The sequence below is a fragment of the Argopecten irradians genome, chromosome 6, assembly GCF_041381155.1.
Source record: "Argopecten irradians isolate NY chromosome 6, Ai_NY, whole genome shotgun sequence".
Lineage (NCBI taxonomy): Eukaryota > Metazoa > Mollusca > Bivalvia > Pectinida > Pectinidae > Argopecten > Argopecten irradians.
In genome coordinates, this window is record NC_091139.1 from 36,989,380 (window position 1) to 37,015,278 (window position 25,899).

Below are 25,899 nucleotides of genomic sequence, written 5' to 3' on the forward strand. Positions count from 1 at the left end.
GAATTTCAATTAGTAATTAAGACTGTGAAAGAGGAAAGTTGAAAAGCATCGCTATATTAAGATTAATTGCACTAGATTGTTTGATGACATTTTTGTTTTGTTTTTATTTGAGGTTCGTATTGGTAACAACAGCCAGGGCCACGTTGAGAAGGTAGTGGAAGACCAGTTCTGCCATGTTATATTCCTTTATAGGACGTCGTTTTAATATTTAATGTTTTATATTACCAAACAAGATATCTTTAAAAGTTCTTTGATGATATTACTTTGAATGATATCGTCTATCAAAAATGTACAGGTGGCATCATCTATTATAATACATGTACATTTTATGTAGTCTCACTAAATAGGGGTTGATCTCACTAAAGTCAGGAGAGATACCGCCTATTCAATTAGGCAATATCACTTATGAATCAATACTACAAACACATAGAAGCAATTCATATATTGGTCATGATATTCAATTTGGACTTTCATTATGAAAGATATGAAAGAATGGGAATATCAGTTCTTTACTTGTGCGCCTTAAAATAGAAAGCATAGTCCATGTTTTAAGGATCTGCTCTGGTGAAAAGTCAAATTTATCTGATGACTAACATTTTTCTAATATCGGTTTTTGGAAATAGGAATATATACCAAAAAATGAAAATGGAAAATAAAAATAATATGGTGGTGTACCTGATTTTGATTTACTGTGAATCTAAAGTAGCTATTGGACGGCAATTGTGATTTTATCGGAATATCACTGTTTTGACCATACACATAACAACACCACCTAAAGCACTATTTTTCTGGTTGTCTGGTGAGTGGAAATATTTGCATAATTGGCAATACCAATGTTTTCTTTCAGAAATAATAATATCACACGATTAATACATTGGTTTTGTTCAGAATAGCAGTATATTTACCCCTACCCTCTAAATTTTGAAGATGAAAATACAATTTTTACAGCTTTTTACAGATTCAACGCTCTGTAGAAAAAGTTTTGATGACTAACATTTTCTAGAATGATGTAGTTCAAAAGAGAAAAGGTTGGTCTTTCTGAAATAAAATTAGGGTATCAGTGCTCAGTGTCCTTGATTTTTTTTCGGTTATAAATTTTTTTCATTTTTCAGCATTTCCTGCTAAAACTTTATAATAACTTTAAATACACTAAGATGTAATAAAAAATCTAATTAGTATAAATTTCACTCTTAAATGCTTCATATTTTCATCACATACGTACATTAACCCCGTTTCCCATTGAGAAGACCTGAGCACTCTCCCAGTTAGCATTACAGGATGGACAGAGGAAGTACCCGTACTGACGTGGTCCTGGCATGCTGACCGATATACTGATGTATGATCACGTTACATAATGTCTGGTTCATTTTATTAGATACGATAAAGGCTGATAGTATTCGGCAATTCGCCAGATGTATTTTCATTTTCATTTTCGTGAAATAATACATTAGTGTCATCGGGGCAACTGATATCAGAGGTTATAAACAGGTAAACAAATATAATTACTATATCTACAGTGTAATATCACCCTATATAAATGCTTGGCATGTTGTGGTATTATCTGTGCGTATATTTGTTATGTCTTCGCTGTTTTTTTTCGACGCCTGTTTATTTTTATTCTTCTTATTGTTTTTCATACTTTTTACTGATGTTGTTACAATGAATATTTTTCCTTATTAATATTAATTGCGTATACATTATAACAACATTACTTTGGTAAATAATTACATATCCTGACAATATCGATAAAATGTCTTATGACTCCCAAGATACCAGGTGTTTTTGATAATACTTTTATAAAATATAGAACAAATTGTGATGAAAAACAAGAACAGTTGTAGGAAAACCGCTCTTAAAGGGACTAAATCTGCTAAAAAATCATGTTATAAAAGATTAAAAGAAATAATAGGACGAAGGGGGGGGGGGATGGTTTGGGGGAGGTTGGGGTTGGGGGGGGGGTATGGGGGGTATGTTGGGGTTATTAACAATATTTAAAAAGTTGGTATTCTAAACAAATTTTTGAGTATCAAAATGGAGAAAAAACTGAAAATTAAATAGGACCGACCTCAGTCCACTATTTCACTTATTATTATGAAGGAAATTTGATCTCATCTGTCTGAATGGACATATTCGTACTGATCGACTGAAAATTCGTTCCGCCCTATTTTATCGACTACAGTTGTTTCCTGATTTACTGTGTTAAAAATTTCTAATAAATGTTGCAAACGTAATGCAAAAGTTTATTGTTGAAGAGTTTCTAAGTGTAAATAATCCTATACTGTACAGGTTTTTGTAGCCATAAAGAAGGGTTTTCATTATATTATATGGTTTTTATACTTGCTTCTACCATTATTTTATTTTCAATTTGTCATGATATTATGTACTATTCCGCTAAACCTGCAAATATTATTAGGCTTTTAAAAAAATGGCCTAATATATAGACTTTTTAATAAGGAAAAAAATGGCGAAAAAACTAATAATATAGGCATGTTTAACGGACTAAGTAAATACGTGTATTTCTTTTATCATTATATCAATATTTGACATTCCGTATACATTGTATATCCTTACACGTAGTTTATAATGTCTGTCCGTCTAATGGCCATTCCCTATATATCTCTAGTTATAGTCTTTATCCGTCTAATGGACTTTCCTTATATAGCCCTAGCTATAACATATATCCGTCTAATGGAAATTTCCTATATATCCTTAGTTCTAGTGTCTTTAAATGTTTAAAAAAAATGACATTCCCCTTTATTATACCTAGTTTAAGTTTCTATTCTATCCCACGTTTAATGGGGACAATCCCCACTTTATGTTCACTAGTTTTATAACACTTTTTTAACATTCTGCTGTTTTAGCTTTAAAAATAAATCAGGAGCCCTAACTATATTATCTATATTTCTATGTGGTACTTTATTTGTATTCAAATTGGGGCAAAATATGAACATTAACTTTAATCTTGTAAAACTATGAATATATATTTGTTTGATTGAATAGATGTAAACATGTACACCTGATTTAATGTAAAATAAGATTACATAAGTTATTACGGGTTGAAAATACCTCTCCAGCTTCCTTGTCATGATTGTTCACTCATATAGCTATAAATAAACTTCTTTTGATCATATGCTGTTTTACTTGGCAATGCAGATACAGGGGCGTACGGAGCGGGTGTGGGAGGTGGGGTCGGGGTTTTAGGGGGTCAGGGGGGGGGGCAAATGCCTCCCCGTTTCCCAGGACGAGGGCAAACATTTCTTGTTGCCCCCCCCCCTCCATTTTTGCCGACTGAAATGTTCTAAAATTGCACATTTGATAGAAAAAAGGGTCCTCCTGCACATTTTCATGAACTAGACTTAAAATGTCAATCAGGGGATTCTACGTACTATTTTAAAAAATGTCTCTTAAAAGATTCATCTGTTTATATGACTTAGCAAAACAATTAATTCATAATTTATTTTGTGTTAAAAACAACAATGTACCGATGGTGTGAAGCCGGTATGTTCAGATCGAGTTGCATAGATATGACGGCATTCACATTTTACCAATTCTTCAAAGCAGGTAACGATTTGAAATAAAATAAAAGTGATGAATGTTTTGAAGAACGGCTTTAAAAATCATTAAATACATATCGTAAAAACTAACTTCAGTCAGCAAGTTCCATTATTAAATCTAATACCTTAATAAAAACCTCGGGGGAGACCCTCCGGACCTCCCTCATTCAAAAACCCAAATCTTCGCGCCTTCCAGCGATCACCCAAAATTCATCAATAATGACAGTCGGTAAAAATTCTAGAATATCGTAATGTATTTTAACGGGGGAGGACCCCCGGGACCCACTCAAACAATACCACCCAATTTCTCGCGTCTTTCTTCGCCGGCGCTCGCAAAGTCATCAAGAATTATATGACACTACGTGTAAACTCATCGTTAGCCATAATACCCATTCTAAATCGAATATTATTTTTTTCTCGTTAGGAGATTGTCGCCCCCCCCCCCCCGCCCCCAAACACCAAAATATCGCACCTTTGGCGCTAGCATGGCAATTTGGCCAACCCCCCTCCCCCCTATTACGTTTCTTTCTACGCCACTGAGATACGCTGTAAATGTATCGGCTATTACGCTTAATCAGGCCAATGTTAACCGATAAAATACATCTGTATCCATTAGCCGGATGAGATTTTCAGCGACCTCGATTCCGAACTCGAAGATGTTCAATGCCGACAGATACAATTTCTTGTTGTGTTTGGCGATATTTTAACGTTGATAAACATTGCCAATAGTTCAAATTAAATGTTGTAATTTTGAAAACTTTCTAATTTCAGGGTATAAAGAACGTTTGTAGGAAGTCAAAAACCCTAAGAAATCTATGTAAATCTTAATGATTTAGTAACTTTAATTGATTTCTGTAATTTTGTTATGAAATTATCGGGTTTTACTGATCTCAAAGTAATTGAACGTGTGTGTACATTTGAAATTTTGTAAATTATTACTTTATTTTAAGTATTTTTATTATGCCAGTAATTTTGAAAACTTTCTAATTTCAGGTATAAGAACGTTTGTAGGAAGTCAAAACCCTAAGAAATCTATGTAAATCTAATGATTTAGTAACTTTAATTGATTTCTGTAATTTTGTTATGAATTATCGGGTTTTTTACTGATCTCAAAGTAATTGAACGTGTGTGTACATTTGAAATTTTGTAAATTATTACTTTGTTTTAAGTATTTTACATTTATGGCCATTACTCATCCTTAAAGATTTGGTATACGGAAAGATTGGTTATACCTCCCATTTGAAAAAGAATTTAATACTTTATCTTGGGTAATGGGTTGATCTCAGTTCTAAAAAAGTAGTCAATTTAATGGGAACTTTTATATAACAGACTGTCTTCTGTTAGCATTCATGCATTTTTCGAAAGATTGAAAGGCCTGTTACTTGTGTATGTATTGTAAAAGTCTGTTTAACAAGTGCGGAGATTAGCTTTCTTGTGGAATAAAACAATCTTACCCCACCTTCTGAATATAATCCTCTAATGGTTTTTTAAAATACAGGGTAGCAAATAACATTGACATGAACAAGTATTTACAGAAATGCGGGAGATGTTATGATGAATAACTATTAAAATCCTAGAAGTTTTTAGATTATTTGAAAATACGCAATCAATCTTGGAGAAAGTTTTAGATATTACATGTATGATAGAGACAGAAACTAACATTGTGCAAATTTTCCTACAACCATCCCCTTAATTTTTATGTTGAAAAACAGGGCCGATAATCAACTAGGATTTTATACTATGAAAGAAATATGTCACCAATTGTAATAGTCAGCAAACTGGTGCAATGAATGTTCATTATATATTAGAATGATAGTCACCAAACTCCGCCGCAATGACCTCATAATGTATTATTTGATCTATAATGTTTGAGCTTACGGCCAAATGTTAAAATAACGTTTAATGAGACTAATTGAACTCTATGCTTACATATAAAACGTTGAAAAATTGTGTTCGTTTTTAATGTTTAATTTACAATTAGTATTTTTTCTCCCTTTGTCAACTTATCCTTTTACTAGAATATGCTGTGGTACCCAGATTGATAATTACAATATCCATGCAATTGTTTTAATATGCTTTTGTTATGAACAAAGAGCATTAAAAATGTCCGTCTGTCCCTATGTTAAAAAACGCAATTCTAAGATTCTGGAACTAGTAAACATTTTGATTGCGACCAACTTGACAAGGTCAACAATTACGTGACCCTTGATGGGATATTGTCAAATGATCTATGAATACTTCCACCCGGAAGAAATTATTCTAACTAGTAATAGATTACAACTCTTAGTTCAACAACAGTATTATGAAAACCAAGAAGTCGTACTCTGATATTTCAACCAGATGCGTATGGCATCAATAATAAATAATGGATGAGACAATAACAAAAATCCCGACAGCTTCTACCTGTATTTGATTTGTTTCTAATTAGTGTAGTATGTCACGTCAACAAGGTTATCTACCTAAAATTGATTATAAAAACACAATATCAGACTTTTGACTGGTATCACAGTAAAAGTCGGTAAAAGCTAAAAATTCGAGGTTTTTCAAATAGTTCAGCATATATCTGCATGTTTATCTTAAAATCAAGTATTGTTCCATAACATATAAAATACATTAGATTAAACGTGTATTGAAACATAGTGCTATTTTGATAATCAGGATTTGCCTTATATGTGACGAGTTCAGGATTCGACCAGTTCTGTACACAAATGTTCGAGCGATGAGAAAGAGTTATCTTTTCCCTAGCAACCACGAGATATTCCTGTGAAGTATGGGAGAAAAAAAAACCAATTCTGACCTATCAAGTTGCTTTCCTTCAATATATGGCGCCTGACATTAGGGACATCTAAACATGATGTTTTCATTTAAACAAGACTGAGAACAACACGAACGTGCAAATAACCAACCGCATTATTGGGAACTCAGCCAGGAGTATTCCTGGAAAATACTACGTACAGTAGTTTTTAGTTTCAATTTCGTTTTTGAGACAGAAAAACAACAGTCGCACTATGGACTATCGATAGCAAATGTTGTATAATAGGAACGCCAGTACTTTTCGTTCATATCAAATTTAAAGAGAGATAAATGCTATCAATGAGGTTTGTCATTGTGTGTGGTTTAGTCACAGTCAACACATTTTTGAACTTACCCTATTGCTCATAGAATTATTTTAGATTTCATTTTATGTTTTAATCAAAATTTAGGTGCAATCTAGAGTGTATAAACGTCTGAAAACTATCTAGATGTGTCCAAACATATGAAGATTGTTGATAATTGTGATGTACCATTTCGCTACCTTTTCGACATTCTTGTTTTATTTTCTTAGTCGAAGCCATCTTCAAACATAAATTAAATCGTATGAGAACAAGGGTGTCGTCGAATTCATTATTTTATTGATTAATAGAAAAACATTACATTGATGTCAAACTGATTCTGATTGAATGAAAAATGACAATACATATGTTGAATTAATTGTTTCTGGAGATCTACAGACTTATTTTTATTTAATTTAAGTCCTGAATTTCAATTAGTAATTATAGACTGTGAAAGAGGAAAGTTGAAAAGCATCGCTATATTAAGATTAATTGCACTAGATTGATTTTGATGACATTTTTGTTTTGTTTTTATTTGAGGTTCGTATATGGTAACAACAGCCAGGGCCACGTTGAGAAGGTAGTGGAAGACCAGTTACTGCAAATGTTATATTCCTTTATAGGACGTCGTTTTAATATTTAATGTTTTATATTACCAAACAAGATATCTTTAAAAGTTCTTTGATGATATTACTTTGAATGATATCGTCTATCAAAAATGTACAGGTGGCATCATCTATTATAATACATGTACATTTTATGTAGTCTCACTAAATAGGGGTTGATCTCACTAAAGTCAGGAGAGATACCGCCTATTCAATTAGGCAATATCACTTATGAATCAATACTACAAACACATAGAAGCAATTCATATATTGGTCATGATATTCAATTTGGACTTTCATTATGAAAGATATGAAAGAATGGGAATATCAGTTCTTTACTTGTGCGCCTTAAAATAGAAAGCATAGTCCATGTTTTAAGGATCTGCTCTGGTGAAAAGTCAAATTTATCTGATGACTAACATTTTTCTAATATCGGTTTTTGGAAATAGGAATATATACCAAAAAATGAAAATGGAAAATAAAAATAATATGGTGGTGTACCTGATTTTGATTTACTGTGAATCTAAAGTAGCTATTGGACGGCAATTGTGATTTTATCGGAATATCACTGTTTTGACCATACACATAACAACACCACCTAAAGCACTATTTTTCTGGTTGTCTGGTGAGTGGAAATATTTGCATAATTGGCAATACCAATGTTTTCTTTCAGAAATAATAATATCACACGATTAATACATTGGTTTTGTTCAGAATAGCAGTATATTTACCCCTACCCTCTAAATTTTGAAGATGAAAATACAATTTTTACAGCTTTTTACAGATTCAACGCTCTGTAGAAAAAGTTTTGATGACTAACATTTTCTAGAATGATGTAGTTCAAAAGAGAAAAGGTTGGTCTTTCTGAAATAAAATTAGGGTATCAGTGCTCAGTGTCCTTGATTTTTTTTCGGTTATAAATTTTTTTCATTTTTCAGCATTTCCTGCTAAAACTTTATAATAACTTTAAATACACTAAGATGTAATAAAAAATCTAATTAGTATAAATTTCACTCTTAAATGCTTCATATTTTCATCACATACGTACATTAACCCCGTTTCCCATTGAGAAGACCTGAGCACTCTCCCAGTTAGCATTACAGGATGGACAGAGGAAGTACCCGTACTGACGTGGTCCTGGCATGCTGACCGATATACTGATGTATGATCACGTTACATAATGTCTGGTTCATTTTATTAAATACGATAAAGGCTGATAGTATTCGGTAATTAGCCAGATGTATTTTCATTTTCATTTTCGTGAAATAATATCATTAGTGTCATCGGGGCAACTGATATCAGAGGTTATAAACAGGTAAACAAATAAATACTATATCTACACGTAATATCACCCTATCTAAAAGCTTGGCATGTTGTGGTATTATCTGTGCGTAATATGTTATGTTTCGCTGGTTTTTTTCGACGCCTTTTATTTTTATTTTCTTATTGTATTTCATACTTACCTGATGTTGTTACAATGACTATTTTCCTTATTAATATTCATGTAACATTATAACACATTACTTTGGTAAATAATTACATATCCTGACAATATCGATAAAAAGTCTTAATGACTCCCAAGATACCAGTGTTTTTGATAATACTTTTATAAAATAATATAGAACAAATTGTGATGAAAAAAGAAACAATTTAGGGAAACCGCTTAAAGGGACTAAATCGCTAAAAAATAATGTAATAAAAGATAGAAAAAGAATAATAGGACTAAAATTAATTGTAAAAAGTTGTGTACTTTGTGTTAATAACAATATTTAAAAGGTTTGTATAACAATTTTGTTCAAAATGGAGAAAAACTGAAAATAAATAGGACCGACCTAGTCACTATTTTTCATATGATTAGTATGAAGGAAATCTCATCTGTCTAATGGACATATTCTACTATCGACCTGTAAACACAAATTTTATCGACTACAGGTTCCTGATTACTGTGTTATATCTAATAATGTTGAAACGTATGCAAAAGTTTTGTGAAGAGTTTCTCTTAGTAAATAAATTCCTATACTGGTAACAGGTTTTTGTAGCCATAAAGAAGGTTTCATTATATTATAGTAAAGCGGTTTTATACTGCTTCCTCTAGCCATTATTCTTATGTTCATTTGTCATGATATATTATGTACATATTTCCGCGTAAACAAGAAACTACCCAATTATTTTATATAAGACTTTAAAAAAATGGCCTAAGATATAGACTTTATAATAAGAGAAAAAAATGACAAAAAACTAATAAATATAAGCCATGAGTTTATGCGGACCTAAGTAAGGACGTTTTATTTCTTGTATCATGATATCCATAGTTAATATTCCTGATATACATTAGTATATCCTTACAATTAGGTTATAATGTCTATCCGCTGTCCTAAAATTGGATCATGCATCCCTATAAATCACTAGTTATAGACTCTTGTCCCTACTAATGATCTTCCGTAAATACCCTAGCTATACATATATATCCTTCGAATGTAAAATTCCCTACATATATCCTAGTTATAGGTGTATATCCGTCGAATGACCATTTCCTATATTATACCTATTAGTGAGTCTCTCTAATCCTCAGAATGTGGACATTCCACGATATGACACATATTATATAAAACTTTTTTACATCTGATTTACTTAAAAAAAATCTAGCCTATGTTCTATGATAATCTATAATTTTACTGTGTTACTTATACTGTATTCAAAGTCAAAAATATTCCTTACAATATAACCATTAGACCTTGTACAGTAGAGATTTTAGCTTAGATATAGAGAGATATGACATAGACATCTACTTAGTTATGTAAAATAAAATAACATAATTAACGTGAGTGAAAATACCCTCTCACTTCTTGTCATATTTCCATCAAATAACCTTACAAGCTCTCATAGAACTAAGTAGCTGTTTTACAATATGGCAATTAGCAGATGGGGGGTCGGGGTTTTAGGGGGTCAGGGGGGGGGGGGGGCAAATGCCTCCCCCGTTTCCAGGACGAGGGCAAACATTTCTTGTTGCCCCCCCCACCCATTTTTGCCGCACTGAAATGTTCTAAAATTGCACATTTGATAGAAAAAAGGGTCCTCCTGCACATTTTCATGAACTAGACTTAAAATGTCAATCAGGGGATTCTACGTACTATTTTAAAAAATGTCTCTTAAAAGATTCATCTGTTTATATGACTTAGCAAAACAATTAATTCATAATTATTTTGTGTTAAACAACAATGTACCGATGGTGTGAAGCCGGTATGTTCAGATCGAGTTGCATAGATATGACGGCATTCACAATTACCAATTCTTAAAGCAGGTAACTTTAAATAAAAAAAGTGTTATGTTAAGAACGCTTTAAAATCATTAAAACATATCGTAAAACTCATCACAGCCATTCTAAATCTAATACTTTTACCCGGGGGAGACCCTCGGACCTCCTCAAACACCCAAATCTCGCGCCTTCCAGCGCTCCCGCATTCATCAAAATGCGTCGTAAAATTCTAAATCGTAATGTATTTCCCGGGGGAGACCCCCGGACCCCTCAAACACCAAATTCTCGCGTCTTCGGCGCTCGCAAATTCATCAAAATGCATCGTTAAACTCATCTTAGCCATTCTAAATCCGTAATATTTTTTTCTCGTAGGAGATTGTCGCCCCCCCCCCCCCCCCCCCGCCCCAAACACCAAAATATCGCACCTTTGGCGCTAGCATGGCAATTTGGCCAACCCCCCCTCCCCCCCTATTACGTTTCTTTCTACGCCACTGAGATACGCTGTAAATGTATCGGCTATTACGCTTAATCAGGCCAATGCCAATGTAACCGATAAAATACATCTGTATCCATTAGCCGGATGAGATTTTCAGCGACCTCGATTCCGAACTCGAAGATGTTCAATGCCGACAGATACAATTTCTTGTTGTGTTTGGCGATATTTTAACGTTGATAAACATTGCCAATAGTTCAAATTAAATGTTGTAATTTTGAAAACTTTCTAATTTCAGGTATAAGAACGTTTGTAGGAAGTCAAAAACCCTAAGAAATCTATGTAAATCTAATGATTTAGTAACTTTAATTGATTTCTGTAATTTTGTTATGAATTATCGGGTTTTACTGATCTCAAAGTAATTGAACGTGTGTGTACATTTGAAATTTTGTAAATTATTACTTTATTTTAAGTATTTTTATTATGCCAGTAATTTTGAAAACTTTCTAATTTCAGGTATAAGAACGTTTGTAGGAAGTCAAAACCCTAAGAAATCTATGTAAATCTAATGATTTAGTAACTTTAATTGATTTCTGTAATTTTGTTATGAATTATCGGGTTTTACTGATCTCAAAGTAATTGAACGTGTGTGTACATTTGAAATTTTGTAAATTATTACTTTGTTTTAAGTATTTTAATTATGCCAGTACTCCTTAAATATATGGTATACGGAAGCTTGGTATTACCCCATTTGAAAAGATTAATCTCATATTGGTCATGGTTGACTCATTCTAAAAGTAGTCAATTTAATGGAACTTTATACCGACTTCTTTGTTACATTCATCATTTTTGAAAATAAGCCTGTTACATGTGTATGTTTTGTAAAATATTTAACAAGTGCGAGATGAGCTACTTGTGGAATAAACAATTTACTTCTGATTATAATCCTTAAAGGTTAAAACAGGTTATCAAAATACGATTACATGACAAGTATTTACAGAACTGGGAGAGTGATGTGAATAACTCTAAATCTATAAGTTATAGAATATTTGAAAATACGCATCATTTTGAAAAGTTTTAGATATTTAAGATGATAGAGACAGAATAACATTGTGCAAATTTCCTACAACCATCCATAAATTTATTGTTGAAACAGGCCGATAACAACAGATTTTATACTCTGAAAGAAAATGTCAACATTGTAATAGTCAGCAAACATCAAAATGGCGAAGTTTATTAGTTCCCACACGGGTAACCGGATCTACATTTGTGGCAGAGTTCACTGCGATGAGCCTTATTCGGGTCCACATGATGCTGGTCCCCGACCTGGGACAACAACAGAATGCTGCCTGTTGTCCACAGTTAGGACACTGGAGCGGCTCCACTCTGTAGGGACTACAGGCTATCTTACATTTCTTACAATCCTGTTTAAAGTATTCCTGTTGATGACGATAAAAAAGCATATTTATAAATGTGAACTGCACGTAATGTTCAGGCGAAAACATTTCAACACTAATGGCATATACTGTTGTACAGGTTCCGTATAAATTAAGGTTTTTCTTTCTTTTTATCTGAAATATATATTAGGCAAAAAAATAATAATATGGGCAGATTTAGCGGACTAGTCCTCTCTTTTATGTTCTGCTAATAGCCTATTCCATATTTGTTTGTTTGTATTGTTATAAGGTGTATAAGTCTTTGTTGTACGTATCCAAAAAAATGTAGAAGGAGTCCTATTTCACACATGATATATGTAACCTGGATCTTAATGCAGACATTTGGAAAGACATGTTTTAAGTTAATTTAAACTTTTCCCAACGCCTTGAGGTGTATATATAAAGTATAAATCTCGATACTCCAGAGCTTACTACCACTGTCGTCATATCCACCCCTAAACTAGTTCATATTTAACCTGAATGCAAATGACCAATCACATGGCAGCAGAAACTTCCTTTGCAGATTACAAAGAGGGACTTCCAACTTTAAAGCCACAAGGTCAACCATAATGTACTTTTATTCAATTTTTGATGCACATCAAATGATTAAATTAACTGCCTTCTGTTTGCCTATAATTGGAGAGTGTTTTCTCCTGAACTGTCTTCAGTTTTACTATGAGATAGTTGCCAGGTACTGACCGCTGGTCGGTGGTTTTTCTCTGGGTACTCCGGCTTTCCTCCACCAACAAACCTGGCACGTCCTTACATGACCCTGGCTGTTAATAGGACGTAAAAATAAACAAACAAACAAAACTATGAGATAGTCCATGAATGGATACTAGTATAACGACAGTGAAAGTAACCACTGGAGTGTCGACGCTGTAAAAATGTATCCATGCATGTACAACTACTTTAGTGAAGTCGAACAGACGTAATTTGATAAACTATATGTATAACGGTTGGTAATCAATTACTAAACAATATTAAGATGTGTTTCAAATTTTTTTTTTTAGGAAAAACAAAACAAATTGTGGGAATCACACGCATTGTACCAAGTAACCATGTCATTATTTGGCTTTATAAAAGCATACATATATATCTATTTACATAAAACATGTTTTGTTTGTAATGTTATTTATCAAACAAGGAAGTAAATCGGAAACCATCGGCACTTTTCGTAAACGAGAAACCGCGGAAGTGTTGACAGTTCCCGAAAGCAATACTTCAGTTAAAATAATTTGTGAGAAATACATACTTAGTGTACATGGACATTGTATGATATCAATGAGATGCAAAGAAATTTGTAATATGTACCACATACACGGTATATTGTCTTAAACGTTTGTGCCGTATGTTAGAACAATACTTACATTTGCCCCATTCGATACGGGGAATACCTGTGCACTCTCCCAGTGTCCGTTACAGGACGGACATCGGAAGTAACCATAGTGACGCTGACCTGGCATGACGGCTATGGTCCTAGAGGCTGTCCAGTAATAAATCACATCCAGGAAAATTATTCCTTATCTCGGCTATGATGCAGGAAATATATATATTGGGAACTCAGCCAGGAGTATTCCTGGTAAATACTACGTACAGGGTAATTTTTTAGTTTCAATTTCGTTTTTGAGACAGAAAAACAACAGTCGCACTATGGACTATCGATAGCAAATGTTGTATTATAGGAACGCCAGTACTTTTCGTTCATATCAAATTTAAAGAGAGATAAATGCTATCAATGAGGTTTGTCATTGTGTGTGGTTTAGTCACAGTCAACACATTTTTGAACTTACCCTATTGCTCATAGAATTATTTTAGATTTCATTTTATGTTTTAATCAAAATCTAGGTGCAATCTAGAGTGTATAAACGTTTGAAAACTATCTAGATGTGTCCAAACATATAAAGATTGTTGTTGGTTGTGATGTACCATTTCGCTACCTTTTCGACATTCTTGTTTTATTTTCTTAGTCGAAGCCATCTTCAAACATAAATTAAATCGTATGAGAACAAGGGTGTCGTCGAATTCATTATTTTATTGATTAATAAAACATTACATTGATGTCAACATCTGATTGAAAAATGACAATACATATGTTGATTTAATTGTTTCTGGAGATCTACAGATTATTTTTATTTAATTTAAGTCCTGAATTTCAATTAGTAATTAAGACTGTGAAAGAGGAAAGTTGAAAAGTGTAAGTTTTTGTCTGTTTGACGAAATCAAATGTAGTTTTCTTTTAAACATTTCGACACATCGTATCTACTCAGATGACAAGGCTTGATCAGTGTCCACAAAGAATACCGGCCTTACACTTGTGGCAGTATTCGCTAAGGTGAGCCTTCCTTGGGTTTACATGCTGATCGTTCGACCTGTCAGGACAGCGACAGGATTTTGCCTGTTGTCCACAGTTAGGACACTGGAGCGGCTCCACTCTGTAGGGACTACAGGCAACGTTACATTTCTTACAGTCCTGCTGGTAATACGGTGCCTGTGGGAAACGAAAAGTGCATCGCTATATTAAGATTAATTGCACTAGATTGTTTGATGACATTTTTGTTTTGTTTTTATTTGAGGTTCGTATTGGTAATAACAGCCAGGGCCACGTTGAGAAGGTAGTGGAAGACCAGTTCTGCTATGTTATATTCCATTATACTTTTTACTACGTTTTACTATTTAATGTTTTATATCACCAAACAAGATATCTTTAAAATGTTCTTTGGTGATATTACTTTGAATGATATCGTCTATCAAAAATGTACAGGTGGCATCATCTATTATAATACATGTACATTTTTTATGTAGTTCACTAAATAGAGGTTGATCTCACTAAAGTCAGGAGAGATACCGCCTATTCAATTAGGCAATATCACTTATGAATCAATACTACAAACACATAGAAGTAATTCATATATTGGTCATGATATTCAATTTGGACTTTCATTATGAAAGATATGAAAGAATGGGAATATCAGTTCTTTACTTGTGCGCCTTAAAATAGAAAGCATAGTCCATGTTTTAAGGATCTGCTCTGGTGAAAAGTCAAATTTATCTGATGACTAACATTTTTCTAATATCGGTTTTTGGAAATAGGAATATATACCAAAAAATGAAAATGGAAAATAAAAATAATATGGTGGTGTACCTGATTTTGATTTACTGTGAATCTAAAGTAGCTATTGGACGGCAATTGTGATTTTATCGGAATATCACTGTTTTGACCATACACATAACAACACCACCTAAAGCACTATTTTTCTGGTTGTCTGGTGAGTGGAAATATTTGCATAATTGGCAATACCAATGTTTTCTTTCAGAAATAATAATATCACACGATTAATACATTGGTTTTGTTCAGAATAGCAGTATATTTACCCCTACCCTCTAAATTTTGAAGATGAAAATACAATTTTTACAGCTTTTTACAGATTCAACGCTCTGTAGAAAAAGTTTTGATGACTAACATTTTCTAGAATGATGTAGTTCAAAAGAGAAAAGGTTGGTCTTTCTGAAATAAAATTAGGGTATCAGTGCTCAGTGTCCTTGATTTTTTTTCGGTTATAAATTTTTTCATTTTTCAGCATTTCCTGCTAAAACTTTATAATAACTTTAAATACACTAAGATGTAATAAAAAATCTAATTAGTATAAATTTCACTCTTAAATGCTTCATATTTTCATCACATACGTACATTAACCCCGTTTCCCATTGAAAAGACCTGAGCACTCTCCCAGTTAGCATTACAGGATGGACAGAGGAAGTACCCGTACTGACGTGGTCCTGGCATGCTGACCGATATACTGATGTATGATCACGTTACATAATGTCTGGTTCATTTTATTTAATACGATAAAGGCTGATAGTATTCGGTAATTAGCCAGATGTATTTTTCATTTTCATTTTCGTGAAATAATATCATTAGTGTCATCGGGGCAACTGATATCAGAGGTTATAAACAGGTAAACAAATAAATACTATATCTACATGTAATATCACCCTATCTAAAAGCTTGGCATGTTGTGGTATTATCTGTGCGTAATATGTTATGTTTCGCTGGTTTTTTTCGACGCCTTTTATTTTTATTTTCTTATTGTATTTCATACTTACCTGATGTTGTTACAATGACTATTTTCCTTATTAATATTCATGTAACATTATAACACATTACTTTGGTAAATAATTACATATCCTGACAATATCGATAAAAGTCTTAATGACTCCCAAGATACCAGTGTTTTTGATAATACTTTTATAAAATATAGAACAAATTGTGATGAAAAAAGAACAATTTAGGAAACCGCTTAAAGGGACTAAATCGCTAAAAAATCATGTAATAAAAGATAAAAAGAATAATAGGACTAAAATTAATTGTAAAAGTTGTGTACTTTGTGTTAATAACAATATTTAAAAGTTTGTATAACAATTTTGTTCAAAATGGAGAAAAACTGAAAATAAATAGGACCGACCTAGTCACTATTTCATATTATTATCTTTCGGCGAGTGTAAACAACCCCTATGTGCATGCGCGACGCGTGAACATTCCAAACATCCGATCGAAGGAAATCTCATCTGTCTAATGGACATATCTACTATCGACTGAAAACACAAATTTATCGACTACAGGTTCCTGATTACTGTGTTAATCTAATAAATGTTGAAACGTATGCAAAAGTTTTGTGAAGAGTTTCTAAGTGTAAATAATCCTATACTGTACAGGTTTTTGTAGCCATAAAGAAGGGTTTTCATTATATTATATGGTTTTATACTTGCTTCTACCATTATTTTATTTTCATTTGTCATGATATTATGTACTATTCCGCTAAACCTGCAAATATTATTAGGCTTTTAAAAAATGGCCTAATATATAGACTTTATAATAAGGAAAAAATGGCGAAAAACTAATAAATATAGGCATGTTTAACGGACTAAGTAAATACGTGTATTTCTTTTATCATTATATCAATATTTGACATTCCGTATACATTGTATATCCTTACACGTAGTTATAATGTCTGTCCGTCTAATGGCCATTCCCTATATATCTCTAGTTATAGTCTTTATCCGTCTAATGGACTTTCCTTATATAGCCCTAGCTATAACATATATCCGTCTAATGGAAATTCCCTATATATCCTTAGTTATAGTGTCTATCCGTCTAATGGACATTCCCTATATATACCTAGTTGTAGTCTCTATCCGTCTAATGGACATTCCCCTTTATGTCACTAGTTATATAACTTTTTTTACATCTGATTTACTTTAAAAAATCAGCCTAACTATATATCTAAATTTTATGTGTACTTTTATGTATTCAAAGCAAAAAATATACCTTACATATACATTGTAGACCTATGTATATATATGTTTGCTTAATAATGTACATGTACACCTGTATTCATGTATAATATATACATAATTAACGGGTGAAAATACCTCTCACTTCTTGTCATATTTCCATCAAATACTCTAAAGCTTCATAGAACTATGCTGTTTTACTTGGCAATGTAGATACAGGGGCGTAGGAAGCGGGTGTGTGGGAGGTGGGGTCGGGGTTTTAGGGGGTCAGGGGGGGGGGGCTATTGCCTCCCCGTTTCCCAGGACGAGGGCAAACATTTCTTGTTGCCCCCCCCCCCTCCATTTTTGCCGACTGAAATGTTCTAAAATTGCACATTTGATAGAAAAAAGGGTCCTCCTGCACATTTTCATGAACTAGACTTAAAATGTCAATCAGGGGATTCTACGTACTATTTTAAAAAATGTCTCTTAAAAGATTCATCTGTTTATATGACTTAGCAAAACAATTAATTCATAATTATTTTGTGTTAAACAACAATGTACCGATGGTGTGAAGCCGGTATGTTTAGATCGAGTTGCATAGATATGACGGCATTCACAATTACCAATTCTTAAAGCAGGTAACTTTAAATAAAAAAAGTGTTATGTTAAGAACGCTTTAAAATCATTAAAACATATCATAAAAACTCATCACAGCCATTCTAAATCTAATACTTTTACCCGGGGGAGACCCTCGGACCTCCTCAAACACCCAAATTTCGCGCCTTCCAGCGCTCCCACATTCATCAAAATGCGTCGTAAAATTCTAAATCGTAATGTATTTCCCGGGGGAGACCCCCGGACCCCTCAAACACCAAATTCTCGCGTCTTCGGCGCTCGCAAATTCATCAAAATGCATCGTTAAACTCATCTTAGCCATTCTAAATCGTAATATTTTTTTCTCGTAGGAGATTGTCGCCCCCCCCCCCGCCCCAACACCAAAATATCGCACCTTTGGCGCTAGCATGGCAATTTGGCCAACCCCCCCCCCCCCCCCTATTACGTTTCTTTCTACGCCACTGAGATACGCTGTAAATGTATCGGCTATTACGCATAATCAGGCCAATGTAACCGATAAAATACATCTGTATCCATTAGCCGGATGAGATTTTCAGCGACCTCGATTCCGAACTCGGAGATGTTCAATGCCGACAGATACAATTTCTTGTTGTGTTTGGCGATATTTTAACGTTGATAAACATTGCCAATAGTTCAAATTAAATGTTGTAATTTTGAAAACTTTCTAATTTCAGGTATAAGAACGTTTGTAGGAAGTCAAAAACCCTAAGAAATCTATGTAAATCTAATGATTTAGTAACTTTAATTGATTTCTGTAATTTTGTTATGAATTATCGGGTTTTACTGATCTCAAAGTAATTGAACGTGTGTGTACATTTGAAATTTTGTAAATTATTACTTTATTTTAAGTATTTTTATTATGCCAGTAATTTTGAAAACTTTCTAATTTCAGGTATAAGAACGTTTGTAGGAAGTCAAAACCCTAAGAAATCTATGTAAATCTAATGATTTAGTAACTTTAATTGATTTCTGTAATTTTGTTATGAATTATCGGGTTTTACTGATCTCAAAGTAATTGAACGTGTGTGTACATTTGAAATTTTGTAAATTATTACTTTGTTTTAAGTATTTTAATTATGCCAGTACTCCTTAAATATATGGTATACGGAAGCTTGGTATTACCCCATTTGAAAAGATTAATCTCATATTGGTCATGGTTGACTCATTCTAAAAGTAGTCAATTTAATGGAACTTTATACCGACTTCTTTGTTACATTCATCATTTTTGAAAATAAGCCTGTTACATGTGTATGTTTTGTAAAATATTTAACAAGTGCGAGATGAGCTACTTGTGGAATAAACAATTTACTTCTGATTATAATCCTTAAAGGTTAAAACAGGTTATCAAAATACGATTACATGACAAGTATTTACAGAACTGGGAGAGTGATGTGAATAACTCTAAATCTATAAGTTATAGAATATTTGAAAATACGCATCATTTTGAAAAGTTTTAGATATTTAAGATGATAGAGACAGAATAACATTGTGCAAATTTCCTACAAGCATCCATAAATTTATTGTTGAAACAGGCCGATAACAACAGATTTTATACTCTGAAAGAAAATGTCAACATTGTAATAGTCAGCAAACTGGCAATGAATTTCATTATATATTAGAATGTAGTACCTTATCCGCCCAAAGAACTATGTATATTGATCAATATGTTTGGCTACGGCCAAATGTTATAACGTTTAATGAACTAATGAACTCTGCTTACATAAAAACATTGAAAAATTGTGTACGTTTATAATGGTTAATTAACAATATTATTTTTTCTCCTTAGCTCATCTTATCCATTTAACAAATGCTGTGTACCATAATCGAATATGTTATAAAAAAAAGAGAAAAAAATGTCCGTCTGTCCCTTTAAACGCACTTCTAAGATTCTAGAAGTAACATTTTGATTGGCCAACTTGAAAGGTCACCAAAACGTGACCCTTGATTGGATATTGTCAAATGATCTATGAATACTTCCACCCGGAAGAAATTATTCTTACTAGTAACAGATTACAACTCTTAGTTCAACAACAGTATTATGAAAACCAAGAAGTCGTACTCTGATATTTCAACCAGATGCGTATGGCATCAATCATAAATAATGGATGAGACAATAACAAAAATCCCGACAGCTTCTACCTGTATTTGATTTGTTTCTAATTAGTAGTATGTCACGTCAACAAGGTTATCTACCTAAAAATTGATTATAAAAACACAATATCAGACTTTTGACTGGTATCACAGTAAAAGTCGGTAAAAGCTAAAAATTCGAGGTTTTTCAAATAGTTCAGCATATATCTGCATATCTTAAAATCAAGTATTGTTCCATAACATATAAAATACATTAGATTAAACGTGTATTGAAACATAGTGCTATTTTGATAATCAGGATTTGCCTTATATGTGACGAGTTCAGGATTCGACCAGTTCTGTACACAAATGTTCGAGCGATGAGAAAGAGTTATCTTTTCCCTAGCAACCACGAGATATTCCTGTGAAGTATGGGAGAAAAAACCAATTCTGACCTATCAAGTTGCTTTCCTTCAATATATGGCGCCTGACATTAGGGACATCTAACATGATGTTTTCATTTAAACAAGACTGAGAACAACACGAACGTGCAATAACCAACCGCATTATTGGGAACTCAGCCAGGAGTATTCCTGGAAAATACTACGTACAGTAGTTTTTAGTTTCAATTTCGTTTTTGAGACAGAAAAACAACAGTCGCACTATGGACTATCGATAGCAAATGTTGTATTATAGGAACGCCAGTACTTTTCGTTCATATCAAATTTAAAGAGAGATAAATGCTATCAATGAGGTTTGTCATTGTGTGTGTGGTTTAGTCACAGTCAACACATTTTTGAACTTACCCTATTGCTCATAGAATTATTTTAGATTTCATTTTATGTTTTAATCAAAATCTAGGTGCAATCTAGAGTGTATAAACGTTTGAAAACTATCTAGATGTGTCCAAACATATAAAGATTGTTGTTGGTTGTGATGTACCATTTCGCTACCTTTTCGACATTCTTGTTTTATTTTCTTAATCGAAGCCATCTTCAAACATAAATTAAATCGTATGAGAACAAGGGTGTCGTCGAATTCATTATTTTATTGATTAATAAAACATTACATTGATGTCAACATCTGATTGAAAAATGACAATACATATGTTGATTTAATTGTTTCTGGAGATCTACAGATTATTTTTATTTAATTTAAGTCCTGAATTTCAATTAGTAATTAAGACTGTGAAAGAGGAAAGTTGAAAAGTGTAAGTTTTTGTCTGTTTGACGAAATTACATGTCGTTTTCTTTTTAAACATTTCGACACATCGTATAACGCTTCACCAGTCCGCTTAGTTTCTACTCAGATGACAAGGCTTGATCAGTGTCCACAAAGAATACGGCCTTACACTTGTGGCAGTATTCGCTAAGGTGAGCCTTCCTTGGGTTTACATGCTGATCGTTCGACCTGTCAGGAAAGCGACAGGATTTTGCCTGTTGTCCACAGTTAGGACACTGGAGCGGCTTCACTCTGTAGGGACTACAGGCAACGTTACATTTCTTACAGTCCTGCTGGTAATACGGTGCCTGTGGGAAACGAAAAGTGCATCGCTATATTAAGATTAATTGCACTAGATTGTTTGATGACATTTTTGTTTTGTTTTTATTTGAGGTTCGTATTGGTAACAACAGCCAGGGCCACGTTGAGAAGGTAGTGGAAGACCAGTTCTGCCATGTTATATTCCTTTATAGGACGTCGTTTTAATATTTAATGTTTTATATTACCAAACAAGATATCTTTAAAAGTTCTTTGATGATATTACTTTGAATGATATCGTCTATCAAAAATGTACAGGTGGCATCATCTATTATAATACATGTACATTTTATGTAGTCTCACTAAATAGGGTTTGATCTCACTAAAGTCAGGGGAGATATCGCCTATTCAATTAGGCAATATCACTTATGAATCAATACTACAAACACATGGAAGCAATTCATATATTGGTCATGATATTCAATTTGGCCTTTCATTATGAAAGATATGAAAGAAGGGGAATATCAGCTCTTTACTTGTGCGCCTTAAAATAGAAAGCATAGTCCATGTTTTAAGGATCTGCTCTGGTGAAAAGTCAAACTGATGTATGATCACGTTACATAATGTCTGGTTCATTTTATTAGATACGATAAAGGCTGATAGTATTCGGCAATTCGCCAGATGTATTTTCATTTTCATTTTCGTGAAATAATATCATTAGTGTCATCGGGGCAATTGATATCAGAGGTTATAAACAGGTAAACAAATAAATACTATATCTACATGTAATATTACCCTATCTATGTTATTATGTTTCGCTGGGTCTTTTTCGACGCCTGTTATTTTTGTTTTCTTATTGTATTTCATAATTACCTGATGTTGTTACAATGACTTTTTTCCTTATTAATATTCATGTAACATTATAACAAATTACTTTGGTAAATAATTACATATCCTGACAATATCGATAAAATTCTTAATGACTCCCAGGATATTAGTGTTTTTGATAATACTTTTATAAATTATAGAACAAATTGTGATGAAAAAAGAACATTTTAGGAAACCGCTTAATTGATTTTTGTAAATTTAATGATTTTTTTATATGTAACGGTCGAACCTATAACGATAAAAGTGTTGGCAAACTTACCTGTAAAAACGCTAAAGTGGTTGATTATATATATATATAAATTATATACTATGTTCATCTAAGCTTGTTCGATATATTGATGAGTTTGAAATTGCTGATATTGACTCCTTCTTGTTTGATGCACATTGCCCAATTTCATTATCATTACAACCAATTTGCTGATGCTTTGAATAATACAGTTTTATGTGACAATCCCTCCGGGATTGAAGAAGGAATTAACAAATGGAATGCTGAAAAGACTGCGGATTTCATTAATAGTATTGATGATTCATAACAGTAATGACCCATTGGAACTTAATATTGACGAGTTGGTAGATAGTATAGTTGTTGTAACATATTACTGCATGCGGTCAAAACATTGCTTGGAATTCATGTTGAAAAGTATAATGTAAATTATAAAAAAATTATATAGAGGTCAGTCGATTCCAATAAATATTGGTTTGACTTTAATTATGAAAAGGCTAGAAAACGTATCGACGATGTAAGGGCAGTACAGAAGGCGTCGAAACGAGTATTTCTATGATAAAAATAAAGAATCTGGAAAAGCTTTTTAGAATACAATGAATAAAATAATTAAAACCTACAAATATGATGTTCGCAAAAAGTTCAAAGCTATGAAAACTAAAACTCCAAGAGATTATTGGAAGCTACTGAATGGAAATGGTAAAAGAAAACCTAATAGTATTTTTACAAGAGCTCAACGCTTGAGTTGATGATGATTCTACTGATTTACTTGAAGGTCCTAAAAAAACCTCTGATGTAACCAAGGATAAAGTTGAAAAAGCTCTTACAACTTTGAAAAATAACAAGGCACGATCAGATGACAATATATCTAATGAATATATTAAACATTCTACCTTGAAAATGTCACATCTGTAGGTAAAAAAAAATTAACACTATTTTCAATAGTGGCAAGATTCCTAGTAAATGGCTTAGAGGTAGTATTATCCCAATTTAAAAAAATAAAGGCTCACCTACGGAATCTTAAAGCGAATAGTCGGGCAAAGGAAACCAGTCTTAATGCGTTCTTTGGCCTTCCAAAAGTCCTTGTATACCATAATGATGGTCAAGTTCTGCTTATGGTGTCCAGTTTTGACCATTTAAATTATGGGGAAGCCCCGTGTAAATTTAGCACAGTTCTAAATATAAATTCGCCTAACTCTTTGAAAACGAGGCTGCGTGGATATGTCAACACGATATGTTAAAGGCCCACTACCTTTCCGTAGCAAAATATACAGATTTCTTAAAAACATTAATAACCTCAGAAAATATATACCGATGGCCTAAGATGAGGTTACAACACCAAACATATGCAAGATTTCCTGCGTAATATATGATAACTACCGCGCGGTATTTAGGACGACGGGGGGAAACATAAGACGACCCGCGTTATGAAAATTAACATTTAATTTAATTTAATTTAATTGTTTAGGAGGTGATAATAAGTGTAGTATTAACGTTAAGTTAATAACTTTTGCAACTCTACAAAATTATCAATCTCGTTTTTCTCGTTTTACATTCCCATTTTAAAAATAAAAAACCGTTTCGGAAAGGTAGTGGGCCTTTAAGAGTGAACTGCACTGATAGTCCGTCGGGAAGACGTATTGAGATTCCTATAATATATATTAATTTCTTCGCATACTGAGCGATTCTGATGGGAGATTTTATTTTTCTATTTCATAAGAAATTACACTGGATATATTAACACCATTTTTACCGACTTTAGCCTTTGTTTGTCCGACTATTCGCTTTCAAGCTTTAGACCAATCACAATACGCAATAGTCAGCTGTATGGGGAAAATGTTTGCTAGTATTTTGAATGAAAGACTAATGGAATACTCAGAAGATATAAACTTATGTGAAAACCGGTCAGGGTTTCGTAAAATTTATTCTACCATTGATAATATTCTTGCTCTTCGCTCATTGATTAATCTGTCACAAATAATGATATGTAAATTTTATTGTATATTTGTTGATTTTGAAAAATAATATTAGCACCAAATTACAAATAGATTTGAATATTTATTGAAAAGTATTTATTCTCCTTTATGCTGACGATACCTTGATTATCTCAGTAGTTGAATGTTTTTAATGAATATTGTAAACTTTGGAAATTTTTAAAGCTAACATAGAAAAAAACTAAAGGTATGGTGTTTAATAAAGGACGTAGAAAATAATAGAGTTTGGATGTTTTTTATTAAATGATGAGGGGATAAGAGTGTTGGATAATTTTACTTATTTAGGTACAAGTTTTAATTGTATGTTCCTTAAATGAAGCAAAAATACAACATTTAAAAAGCCCATTGTTGCCATGTACGATGTTATCAAGAAAGTTAGACAACACAAATTACCGGTCAAGTGTATACATGATCAGTTTAACAAAATTGTTCAACCAATTTTATAGTATGGTTGTGAATTATCGGGTTTTACTGATCTCAAAGTAATTGAACGTGTGTGTACATTAGAAATTTTGTAAATTATTACTTTATTTTAAGTATTTTAATTATGCCAGTACTCCTTAATATACATGTATGGTATACGGTCATGGTTGACTCATTCTAAAAGTCGTCAATTTAATGGAACTTTATACCGACTTCTTTGTTACATTCATCATTTTTGAAAATAAGCCTGTTACATATGTATGTTTTGTAAAATATTTTCTTCACAAGTACGAGATGCGCTGCTTGTGGAATAATCAATTTACTTCTGATTATAATCCTTAAAGGTTAAAACAGGTTATCAAAATAAGATTACATGACCAGTATTTACAGAACTGTGAGAGTGATGTGAATAACTCTATATCTAAATCTATAAGTTATAGAATTTTTGAAAATACGCATAATTTTGATTTTTTTTTAGATATTTAAGATGATAGAGACAGAATAACATTGTGCAAATTTCCTACAAGCATCCA

The 25,899-nt window shown here is 32.7% G+C and overlaps 1 protein-coding gene and 1 pseudogene across 1 annotated transcript in view; one reads left to right on the forward strand and one right to left on the reverse strand.

Annotated features, from left to right (window-relative positions):
* LOC138325778 (zygote arrest protein 2.L-like) overlaps nucleotides 1–13,968 on the reverse strand; it is a 31,421-nt gene extending 17,453 nt beyond the window's left edge. Inside the window, exons 1-2 of the mRNA XM_069271664.1 lie at nucleotides 13,747–13,968; nucleotides 12,267–12,379 (exon numbers count right to left, since the gene is read on the reverse strand). Of these exons, the coding sequence (XP_069127765.1) occupies nucleotides 12,267–12,379; nucleotides 13,747–13,842 (209 nt within the window). The 5' untranslated portion in view covers nucleotides 13,843–13,968. The remainder of the gene's footprint in view (nucleotides 1–12,266; nucleotides 12,380–13,746) is intronic.
* Nucleotides 13,969–16,390: 2,422 nt separating this feature from the next.
* Nucleotides 16,391–23,698, forward strand: LOC138326500 (uncharacterized; annotated as a pseudogene).
* Nucleotides 23,699–25,899: the final 2,201 nt, after the last annotated feature.